This window comes from Anguilla rostrata, chromosome 2 (genome assembly GCF_018555375.3).
Source record: "Anguilla rostrata isolate EN2019 chromosome 2, ASM1855537v3, whole genome shotgun sequence".
Taxonomy (NCBI): domain Eukaryota; kingdom Metazoa; phylum Chordata; class Actinopteri; order Anguilliformes; family Anguillidae; genus Anguilla; species Anguilla rostrata.
In genome coordinates, this window is record NC_057934.1 from 72,773,882 (window position 1) to 72,786,249 (window position 12,368).

The 12,368-nt window shown below is 41.1% G+C and overlaps 2 protein-coding genes across 2 annotated transcripts; both read right to left on the reverse strand.

Annotated features, from left to right (window-relative positions):
• Positions 1-344: 344 nt before the first annotated feature.
• Positions 345-2,978, reverse strand: LOC135249425 (gastrula zinc finger protein XlCGF28.1-like). Its single transcript, XM_064325065.1, has one exon. The coding sequence runs from the start codon at positions 2,748-2,750 to the stop codon at positions 1,290-1,292; it is 1,461 nt and encodes a 486-aa protein (XP_064181135.1). The 5' UTR covers positions 2,751-2,978; the 3' UTR covers positions 345-1,289.
• A 3,565-nt stretch (positions 2,979-6,543) lies between these two features.
• Positions 6,544-10,514, reverse strand: LOC135249426 (keratin, type I cytoskeletal 13-like). The gene is made up of 7 exons (XM_064325066.1): positions 9,990-10,514; positions 9,193-9,275; positions 8,826-8,982; positions 8,388-8,549; positions 8,134-8,259; positions 7,786-8,006; positions 6,544-6,905 (listed from the first exon to the last, which is right to left on the reverse strand). The coding sequence occupies exons 1-7, from the start codon at positions 10,437-10,439 to the stop codon at positions 6,656-6,658; spliced, it is 1,449 nt and encodes a 482-aa protein (XP_064181136.1). The 5' UTR covers positions 10,440-10,514; the 3' UTR covers positions 6,544-6,655.
• Positions 10,515-12,368: the final 1,854 nt, after the last annotated feature.

The following is a 12,368-nucleotide window of genomic DNA, read 5'->3' on the forward strand; positions in this document are numbered from 1 at the left end:
TTAGCCCAAGGACATTATGCAATGGGTTTAACCACCTCCCAAATTTGAATATTTTGGCCAACAAATTTATCTCTCTGCAAGATTTGGACTGAATAAAAGAAGCATGAAATTGATTCTTCAGAATGTCTAGTCACTGAATCAGATGAATGGTGAGAAATGTGAAACTACTTTTTTAAAAAAGCTCATGCATTCTGACAAATTGAAAATGTTTAAAATTGTTAAAACACTTCACACCCCATAGGAGTCAAATGCATTTCTCCCACAAGTGTTTTCAGTTACGTACAACAGGAATTAAACTACATTTATAAGGAGTAGTAGCAAAGGAGCAAAGAAATGACACAGTGAAAGATATACTAGTTTATAAAGACAAACACATGACACAAAGGTCTTGGAATGTGCACATTCAAAATGTAAAATTATTTCATATACAACTCAAAATCAACACCAAAAAATAGAGTGAAACAAAGATCGTCAACTGATACATCTGACAAAACATACAGATTAAGTCTAATGATCAGCTTTAGATGAGGTACACATTAAAGCCTATACATTGGCAGTGAACACTATCACGTTTCGTTCTAGATTACATTAAAATAGGTTTCACATTGTTTCTTTCATACAAATCACACTGCCGCCATTTTTATCATGACAAAATATCACCCTTCAAACGACAAAGTTACGTTTTATTTTGACAAGGAATTAAAATGAAAAAAAAACTCTTCTAGAAAAACTCTACCCAGCTACTGTGCTCTACCGCACCATTACATAATGCTAAATGCTAAATGACACAATGCAAAATGGTCAGCTTACCGTGTTTCAATCACTCCTTCAGATCAAGCTAAAGACCCATCAAATAAGAATTTGTAAACCAAAAAAAAAAAAAAAAAAAAATCAAGGGATTTTGAAGGCAATATCAGGTTTCTTTGATATTTAATGTACATTTTTTTTAATGTCCCACTCAAAGCAAAGCACATCATGTAAAGGATGCTTTCAGGAAACACTAGAGTACATTTGTAAGGTCGATGACCTGTAGGATTTATTTTTTGATAATTAAAAGGAGAAAACGTTCATCTGAATTAATTCTCACGTGAAAATCTAAATTAGATTTTTAGGAAACACATTGGAAGACGCTCAGATGCTTAAACTGAATGCATTTTCTGGTGGCTATTAAAATAATGTGTGGTCAAAAAGCACTTCCCACAATGAGAACATTTGTAGGGCTTTTCACCTGAATGAATCATTATGTACATTTAATGCGCTTAAGAAAAAGACTTCCCACACTCAACACATCAATATGGCTTCTCACCTGTATGAATTCTCTGGTGGGCTTTTAAATAAGATATTCTGGAAAAGCACTTCACACAATGAGAACATTTGTAGGGCTTTTCACCTGTATGAATCATCTTGTGTATATTTAATGTGCCTGACTGAGAAAAACATTTCCCACACTCAATACATTTGTATGGCTTCTCACCTGTGTGAATTCTCTGGTGAATATTTAACTGAGATATTGAGGAAAAGCACTTCCCACAATGAGAACATTTGTAGGGCTTTTCACCTGTATGACTTCTCTGGTGGGTACATAAATGAGACATTTTGGCAAAGCACTTTCCACATTGAGAACATTTGTGTGGCTTTTCTCCTGTATGAATCATTTTATGTACATTTAATGTACCTGACTGAGAAAAACACTTCCCACACTCAATGCATTTGTATGGCTTCTCACCTGTATGAATTCTCTGGTGCCTATTTAAATGAGATATTGCAGAAAAGCACTTCCCACAATGAGAACATCTGTAGGGCTTTTCACCTGTATGAATTCTCTGGTGGGTCTTTAAATCAGATAAATTGTAAAAGCACTTCCCACAATGAGAACATTTGTAGGGCTTTTCACCTGTATGAATTCTCTGGTGGGTCTTTAAATCAGATATTTTGTTAAAGCACTTCCCACAATGAGAACATCTGTAGGGCTTTTTGCCTGTATGACTCATCTTGTGTACATTTAATGAGCTTGATTGAGAAAAACATTTCCCACACTCAATGCACTGGTATGGCTTTTCACCTGTATGAATTCTGTGGTGCTTATTTAACTGAGATATAAAGGGAAAGCACTTTCCACAATGAGAACATCTGTATGCCTTTTCACCTGTATGAATCATCATGTGAACTTTCAATGTGGTTGATTGGGAGAAAGATGTCCCACACTGAATGCACTGACATGACTTTTCACCTATATGAATACTCAGGTGATTATTTAAATCAGCTATTTTGGAAAAACACTTTCCACATGGAATACATTTTAAGGGCTTTCTACCTCTATGAATTCTCAGGTGCAACTTTAAATCAGATTTTGTACGAAAATATTTCTTGCACGGTGTACACTTGGGCAGCTTTTCTTCTGTGTGAATTTCACCTTTATTTTGTAGAATTAAATTCAAAAGGCTTGGGTTTTTACTTGAATTAGGCCTAATTATGGGTTCAGTATTTACATTAATTTTCTGGCAAAGTAAATATTTCCTGCAACTATTTCTACTTTTCTGGACAATTGTTGTCATATTATTTCCACTGTTTTTGTCACAGTAATGAGGTAAATCCCCACAACTAGTCAGCAAATCATGAATTTCTTCTTTTTTACAGTTTGGGCTTGGCTCTCCTGCATATTGCCATGGCTCAGCCTGATTGTCACCAGCTCCATTCATCACGGTATCCATGAGATCACTCACTAAATTTTCAGTGGACTCATGCTTCATTTGGTCAGGTTTAATATGAACACATTTAATATCCTGCAAGTCACAGCTGTGTTCTGCCTTAAGGTATCCTTCATCATCAGCCTCTGTTTTGATTTGGTCAGGAGGCAGATGGGTTACATATCCCTGCTCTGTGTTGTCAAGGCTCTCTGTCTTAAAAAGACCCCTACTATGGGTGGAGCCCAGATCAGTTTCTGTTTCAATCGGTGATGTGTGTGTGTGGTGTACATCACTAACCCCGCTGTGTGCTGTAACACACTCTGGCTCCAGTGTGTTGAGTCCTGGTGCAGCACACTCTGTCTCTGACTCTGCCATGTGGACAGACTCCAGTCCACTGAGTTCCTCTTCTTTCTTTCTGATCCTGTGCTGCTCAGTGAGCTCTGGTAGTGTTGCCTCAGTGTCCTGTCTCAGACAGACTCCTGCCTGCATCATACTTCTGCTCAAAGGTGTGCAGAAGTGCAGCTCCTGGAGGGAAACAGGCGAAAGTATTTAGCCTCAATCAAAGCAGCAGCTCACAAATTTACACTCCAGCAGTTACATTATGAGGTGGGGTAAACCACAGAGAAACCACAGAATTGCAGGGACTAAAAAAACATGTATTTCTTGTCACTTGCTCCCAAATTCTCATTGACACCGTTCTAAAAGTGGAAACAAACAGCAGAATGCATTCTGGGAACTACCGAGGTTCCCGATTGTTCCAGTTACGGATGGTTCCTGAACCGTTTTGTGCAATGGAAAAGGGGCTAAGGATTCAAATTCTCACCTTTAAGTTCAAACTGGGTAAGAACAATTTCAAACGATTCATTCACATTCTCAAGGTATCATAAGTAGCCTATGACTTAGGGTGACCAGACAGTCCCCAGAAAATCCCTTAAGCTTTGCCCGTTTGGTCTTTGACCGTTTTTTCAGAGACAGCGTCCGAAACATTGACTGTCAGTAAATTACTGGTGAAACGAAAAAGTACCGTTTCACACAACACCTCATCACACAGATTTCTACTGCTATCCCTCTGGCGGGAAAACAGGTTTACATCTTATTACCTCAGTTCTTTTTTTTTATATAAATGGCGACGAGAGAAAGACTTGATCCTGTGCAAGTTCCGTTGTTAACAACATATTAAATTGGTATCAATTACCCATAATCGCTGCTTTTTATTATGCCCCTTCAGTGACTGGTGCTCAAGTATTATTTTCACCAGATCATAGAAGAATTCCACGGAAGTTTATGGTAACAATTAGCATAATGTGGCTATTCCGCAGAAATGTAGTTCAATAACTTATTTTTACAACATGCCGAAAAAGAAAAGAAAAGAACAACACGTGTTCAGCATATCTGGAGGATATCCGCAAATTGCAGTCTAATTTAGCCAACAACCGCAAGGGTCATACAAGGTGACGCCATTGTTTTACATAGCGACATCTTTAACTAATTGTAATTTTATTGACCAACTCATAGAGAAGTAACGTTGGACCAGATGTTCTCAAACTCTGAAAATCTGCAATTACGAGCCATTTAGCAGCCACTGCCAAATCAGCAGACAAGTGGACGGAAAAGTAGCCCGATTTTCTGCTTTCTGGTACACAAAACTCGCAAACTTGAGCATCAAGATTATAGAAAAAAACTTACCTTATTAATTAATGACGTAATTGCTTCAAATGAATCATTTGTTTAATGTAGCCAGTAGTCAAATGCAAAAACTTATCCTATGTGCGCGAAAACTTTTGGCAACATACTGCATAAAATTGAGCGAAGCAGAGCAGCATCAGCAAAACGAATGGAACTTCCGGTGCAGTTTCTCCACCGAGCTTCACAATAAAAGATAATTTTATATTTTTAAATCAGGGCCCACTATTTACAGATTTTTTGGATAGCATTTCAATAATCAGATTAAATTTCCAAATGGGATATTTCAAAATTATAAAATGTGATACTGATACAAAACATGGGGATAAGGATTTGGTTATCCAATCCTACCTAGAATCTAGATCACATGTTGCTTTTTGGCATTTCAAAATACCGAAGGTGGAGATAGTGAAAATCAGGATAATCTTGATCTCACTATAAGGGTGAATTCAGGATGGATTCAAGATTGATTTAGGCAGACTAGAGACATGTTGGATACATGGAACATCTTTAATAATGTTTTAAATGCAACCCAACCCCTTCCAAAACAACATCCATTCTAAAGGGACAATAATATATTTTCAATTAGAATCCCACAAAAATAAAAGTGGTCTAAAAAACCTATAAGCCATAAAAATGTGTAAATGCCTTGAAATGTTATTTGAAAATATATTCTGTTATCTATTCTAAAATAATGGCCTAATAGGTAACTGCACAGACTAGAATTTCAAACTTCTTCCTCAGAAAATGGTACGTCAACATCTTTCAGTCTCTTTTCGGGGAGGCAAATCTGCAGTTTTGGTTCCCTCAACTGAAGCAAGGTCAATTTTAATCAGCTCCTCAGTTAGAGAGATCTGTCTCTCGGCCCTCGCCGTTTCTTTCTCCACCAGACTACATTAACTTGGCATAACAACGTAGTGATGAGAACGGGACATTCAGTCCAATGCTCGCCATTTTCCAAACTAAATTGTACATAATACTCTGATTATCTGTAGACCACATAGTGTTTAACGCCATGTGAAGCCTAGTCTTGAAAATCCCCAGAGTTTCTGCCTCTAGTACATGCCCTGGCAGGCTACTCATTCCACACACTGACTACTCTGTGTGTGAAAAAATTCTTCCTGGTCTATACGGAATTTACCTTTTGCTCATTTCTACTTATGTCCCCTTGTTCTACTAACAGAACTAAACCTGAGGAATCTCTTGTAGTTCTGTTGTAGAGGGTCCTCTTGCTGTTGCCTGACTCACTTTGATGTTTTGTTTCCTTTTGTTTTAAATTCTTCCAGGACAGTTTTACTTGCTCCAGTGCACATTACAGCCTCTGCACTGGCAGCAGAATCATTGAAAAGACCAGCAATGTCAAGTTCATTTTCAGAATGCAATTCTGCAATACATATTATCGTGTTTTGTTCTACATTACATCCAACCAGTTTTTACATGGTTTCTTTCATTAAAATTACAAGAGAGGCAGCTGCCCACTGCTCCTAGGTAACTAAGGATGGGTCAAATGCAGAGGACAAATTACCCCAAGGGATTCAATAAAGTATATCTTATCTTATGTGGATGAGCATGGGAGAATTATTGGCACCTATTGACCACTTGGGGGCGGTATAGCAAGGAATAGAATTTTCAATATTTAAACAGCCATCTCTTGACCACTGTCTACTATTCCAGTTAGATTCTGCTCCTCACAGAGAACAGCAACCATGTTCTAATTCTATTATAATCATTCAAAATGCACTGTGCACAAAATGTGAAACACATTTTCCTTTTTGTGCACAAAATACAGTAACTTGTTTTTTCATTTTGTGACACAAAAATGCATTTTGTCCACAGAATTGATCACCTCACATGTGGTGCCCCATAAGTTTCATCTTAAATTGGATGGCCAGTTGGCGGGCCTTAACCTCCGTTATTCAAGTCCCCCGCTTGCAGTAGTGACCAGGATCAGTGCTATGGCCTCTTTCCTATGTTTCATGAGTGATTATTGACTGCTATGCAAAAAGGTCCCAGTGGTGTTTATTGTATTTGATAGAGTTTTAGACAGCTATTTTTGAGATAGACTCAACAAGCTCTTTTACCACTTGGTTTCTTGAGAACTACGAGAAAACAAAAAGTTATACAAGAAGAATAAGTGGTTGGTAATTTGACTAAAAATGACACTCACTCAGGATTTAGTTTTAAACATCTCTTATCTCTTTAATATTGCAGCATCCTCCAGATAATAATTCATCATTTTCATGAGGCACAGACGGTGTTGCGGAGGTGGGCGTGTTCAGTGTTGCTTATGCTGGGATCTCAGAGGTCACAGCACTTTGAGAGGAACTAACCACCTTGCCATCCACCATCTCTTGCACAATTGTCACCACCTTACGTGTTTTGGAGGAGGCAGCGGCAGCGGCAGCGGCAGAGGCAGAGGCAGCGGCAGCGGCAGCGGCAGCGGCAGCGGCAGCGGCAGCGTCGGAGCCAGAGCCAGAGCCAGAGCCAGAGCCGGAGCCAAAGCCAGAGCCAGAGCGAGAGCCAGAGCGAGAGTCACTGTGAAAAATAAATGTATTTTTTATTAGTGAAGTCATAATCATGAACTATCATTAATAAGTAAAAACAAGCAACAATTCACCTGCCCTTTGACACAGTGTGGAGCTTGAATTTAAATGAATGTCATTACAAATAATAATTTTAATTCTATGACCAAACCCAACTCTAAAAGTATTATCTGACTTTATACTTGCCCGACACACCCTATTCCCCCTGTTCTATTTAAAAAACCTGATGTTGTACCAGATTCAGAAGTGATGGTATATTGAGGAGACTGCATTCCATAATCAGTAAAGCTATTATGCCCTGTGCTGTCACTGGCTCATATGACCTTATAGAATGACTTTTCTCTTTACAGCAAAACCGCATTAAAAAAATGAATGTATGGTGCCCAACTTGGGCCTGAGCGTGTCCAATTCCCACCCCAATCTGAACTGCTCAACGGCCTCCAGCTGTAGCCGTGTTAAGGTTTAAACCACACTGCAAAGTATAGACAACTGCTCAACCAGACTCCTCCAAAACACGAGGTGTCACTAGCTGCTTCTTTTCATGCTGCAGACTACAGCTAAACTCGCATAGAGTGGAGTTGGAGGAAGACCTTTCATATGCAGTGTTAACGTGCAGTATATAGGCACCCGATCGATTAGCGGGGTTGCTAGGTAGCAATGAAACTTGGACCCTAAAGGATTGAACCCACTCATACCCTGGCCAATGCAACCACCAATTGTATGTCACCCTATGGCGCTACCGGCCACAGTCCGCAGTGGCCTGGTCTGAATTCAGACTGATATCATGAGGCTTATCCCTGTACTACGAGATGCCTTAACTGAATGAGCTACCCAGCTGCCCAAAACAGTATGCTTGGTTCCAATAGACTCACCCATCCCATTCTCCATCCAGCAGCCTTCTGTACTCTGCTATCTCCAGCTCTAGACGGGTCTTGATGTCCAGCAGCATCTGGTACTCCTGACTTTGACGCTCCATGTCGGCACGGAGCTGCATCAGCTGTTCCTCCATGTTGGTGACCTGTATCTGGAGGATGTTCAGCTGCTCGGAGTAGCGATTCTCTGTGTCCCTTAATGTAGTTTCCAGGGACCCTTTCTATTGGATGCAGAGAGAAACGTAGGCGAGTGAGGAAGTGAGAGGGTTTATATTAGAAGAGAGCCAAGAGACTCAACTGGTTAATAGCAAAGTTGCTTTAGCAGGGCTTCGTGATGTCCTAGCCTACCATGCTTAGTTGAGACTGCAGCTCTATTTCAAGCGCCTGCAGTGTGCGCTTGAGCTCTGTGAGTTCAGTTTTGGACGTCTGCACAGTCTCTATGTTGGCCTGCACTTCCTGCTTTAGTGGTTCTGCCTGTGGAAAATGACAAAAAATTGAAAAAGAAAATTAATGACGAAAATTGCCAACTGGAACAAAGGGAATACAATATGAACTGGTATATAGACGACAATCAGATTTGTTTTTACCCCCTGACATATTACCTTGGCTTGAAACCAGTTCTCCCATTCCTTCCTGCTCTTCTCAGCCATACCCTCGTACTGATCGCGGAGACCTTCCAGGACTTTGTTCAGATCTTCTTGCGGTGCTGCGTCCACTTCTACATGGACCTGGCCACTCATCTGTGATCTCGCGGCGAGAAGTTCCTGAGCAAAAGAACACAAATTCAATGGTCAGCACACTGACCCTTATCTGTTCAACAGAGAAGTATTTCTTACAAGCAATGTGATGGTAAGGTAATCAAAGGTTATTATGTTATGTTCTAGGGTACTAGACTATTGACTAATTCAGTCAATGTGTCAATGAAGATTCTCTTCTTTTCTTAACTATAACATAGATAAGCCCCCATTTTTTATTTGAGATCCATGATGTAAAATCCTGATCCCTGTTGCAGAAGAAGGGACAGTGTTTGACAGGCCCACCTCCTCATGGTTCTTCTTGAGGAAGATTAGCTCCTCCTTCAGACCTTCAATCTGCATCTCCAGGTCAGATCTTGCCATTGTCAACTCGTCCAGGACCCTCCTCAATCCTGCAATATCAGCCTCCACTGACTGCCGCAGAGCCAGCTCGTTCTCATATCTACAGCAAAGAAGGGTTGTTATGAATTATTTTAAACTGAATTATTAACATTTCTTTTTTAAATACATAGACAGGCCTTTTGAAACTATGGCTAAGGTTTATTTTTCTGTGTTTTAATGCATTCTGCTTGATAATTGTTTTTAACTTGTTGTTCTATAACAGTCCACATAAATAAATTTCCCTTCACATTACTTTTGTTTTGAGACTCACTTGACTCTGAAGTCATCAGCAGCCAGCTTTGCGTTGTCAACGCTGAGATAGATACTGCCATTGAGACGGGTGGCATCCAGGATCTGAAAAAGGTTGCAATGTTCAGGCACTAAACCCCTTCAGTTAGCTATTCATAACAAATGAATACACAAATGTGTGAGGATTATGTAATTATTTATTTAGGCTTGCAGCAAAAAGGATTGCAGTGAGATTTCCACATGAACTAAACTTTATACAAAGGCGACACAGGCATTTGGTTACAATTCTGTTGTAAATATTATGAATCAACTTTGTTGCAAAAATCGAACCTTTGTTGTGGTCAAGTTGACACCTTTCAGGGACTGGCATAAGCTGTACACACTGACCCCATTTTTGGCTTTGTAACACCCCTGAGGGCCTCTTGTGTAAAACACAGTGTCAGATATCGAGGTGCAGAGAATAGGAATGGATGAGAAAGCAGACGATGCCTGAGCAACAGCCACTATCATGAGGTTATCTGAGGTCTGAGGGGACCGTAAGCATGTCGCAGTTTGTGACAGATTTGTCTCGTGTATCTAGTATATAAAAATGGGCCATATAGTGACTCACTCCCAGTTCAGGACTGGCATTTAGGATAGAGAAATTTATGTAACCTGTCTTAGTGTGTTCATATACACAGCCACACCTTGTGGGAGCAAACAGTGACTTGAGCTTGTTTACATAGTAAAGGCTACTGTTGCCGAACCTCTATGTTTTAGCACTTACAGTTTTTTTTTTTTACATAGGTTAAGGAAAGCTAAATTGGAAAGTTGATTTACCTTTGCCTGCAGATCCTTGATGGTGGCCTCGTATGCGCTGTAGTCACGTGCAGACGGAGAGATCTTGCTCTCCAGGAACTGGCGGATCTTCAGCTCCAGTTCAGTGTTGGCCTTCTCGAGGGAGCGCACTTTCTCCAGGTAGGTGGCCAGACGGTCGTTCAGGTTCTGCATGGTGGCCTTCTCGTTGGTCGAGATCTGCATCTCTCCAGCATCGGCCAGGTTGAAGCCGCCCCCTGAACCGCCACCGAAGCTAAAACCGCCACCGCCGCCGCTGCCGCCGCCGCCGCCGGCAGAGAAGGTGCGGGAGGCGCTGGAAATGCGCACGCCACTGCCGCCAGAGCCACCGTACATACTGCCGGCGCTCCTGCCGTACATACTGCCTCCACCTCCTCCTCCGAAGGAGCTCCGCTGGGACCCACCTGACATCATCATGCTCTGGCCGTAAGACATGGTGACAGCTGCTTGGATGGCGTCTGACTGCTCTACCTCTGGCTGTGGAGAGAAGTGACTGGGGTGAAAGCCCCGGCTTAAGATTTTTATAGAGCTGGTTGGAGGGAGGGGAGAAGAGGGAGGAATGGGAGGATTACCTCTTGGATATGGGGAGGTAGGGCAGTGCAGCCATTTCAGAAATTCGAAGCCACACCCATTAAATGCAGTGCTGTAAAACAATCTGTAGCATTAACTCCCTCCACTAAGAAGGCTTTCAGTCTCAAATATTACATGCCTCAGCAATTATGTAAAATCATTAACTGCCTTCTTGAGTAAAATTGGAAATCAAACCTGGAACCTGAATTATAAGCCTGTGAATCAGTGTCCCTTCATTAGCTGTCTTCCACATAATTCACATGCATTTTACTGCTAAATGCATAGTGAATATCAGACATGAATGGCTTTACTGTATCAGTGTTACCGCCATGGTGGACAGCCTATGAGACTGGCATGTGATAAAACTCTTATATTTAAAGTGCATTAAAGTTGTGGCTTGTTTGTTTGCTTCTTATACAGCATATCAAGGCCTCTGAGGAAAATGACAATATGACATTTTAGATGTTAAATATAAAGGACTACAGGTACCAATGTAAGGAGCCAGTACACAAAAAGGAGATACCTAAAATAAAGAACGCACAACTGAACATTACAAATAATATCTAAGAAAAAGTGTACATCACCCAACCAACTGCACTAATGAATGGAAGTGTCTCATCTTAGAATCTTGGTGTGACCCTACATGAGAAGTTTTGGAGAGAAAGAGGAGCAGGGAGACCAGCCCATAATTATGGACAGCAGAAGGGTTCAGAGTCTGTTTCCTGAGCAAAAGTCTGACTCAGGCCTCGTTGAAGGCTACAGGCACTGACTGTGGACAGTGAAGAACCGATCATGTGAGAGATAAACAGGAGTGTGGTGTATGAGGTGGTCTAAAGAAGAGCTGAGGGAATGGGGTCCAGAGAGCAGTCGGTTTGTCGATGTGATGTTGGCGAGTGAGATACATTGATATAGTTTCATGTTGTTTATGTTGTAAACAACATTAAATTCAAATGAGGTAATAGAGAGATTAGAGAATTTGCAAGACTTAGAAATGAGTAAGGCAGTTCCACCAACCCAGCAGATTAACTGCATGAATGGAAGTCAGAGGAAAGAGCTGTAGGTATTGCTGTGTTCTCTGGGGTAATTGAGGTTTTAATCAGAACAGAGAGCTAGAGGGAGAGTACAAAAGCATTAGCTTGATAATAATCAGCTTTTGGGTGACATGTTAACAGCTCCATAATCTCTTATAAAGGATGGGTTGTCATGAACAGGGATCACCAGAGGATAGGTTTGAGATTGTGCAAGACCATCGTGGATGAGATATAGGAAGACTGCCACCTTCACAGATTTTTTCTCTGACAACACCCAGTTTTGGTGGCCCATGTGTAAAAGCTCACGTACTTATATCAGAAATGTATTCAGATTTATTGATATATTGACTGATTGGAATTACGCTACATGGCCAATAGTATGTGGACACCCCTTAGTCGGGTCAGCTATGCCAGCCATACCCATTGCTAACAGGAGCATAAAATCAAGCATACAGCCATGCAATCTCCATAGACAAACACTGGTAGTAGAATGGGCCGTACCGAAGAGCTCAGTGACTTTTAACATGGCACTGTCATAGGATACCACGTTTCCAACATGTCACGTTGTCAAATTTCTGCCCTGCTAGAACTGCCCCGGGCAAGTGTAAGTGCTGTTATCGTGAAGTGGAAACGCCTAGGAGCACCAAGAGCGTAAGCAGTGAAGGGGGAAGGCCACACAAGCTCACACAATGAGACCACCGAGTGCTGGAGCCTGTAGCATGTAAAAATCACCTGTCCTCAACTGCAACACTCACTGGCAAGA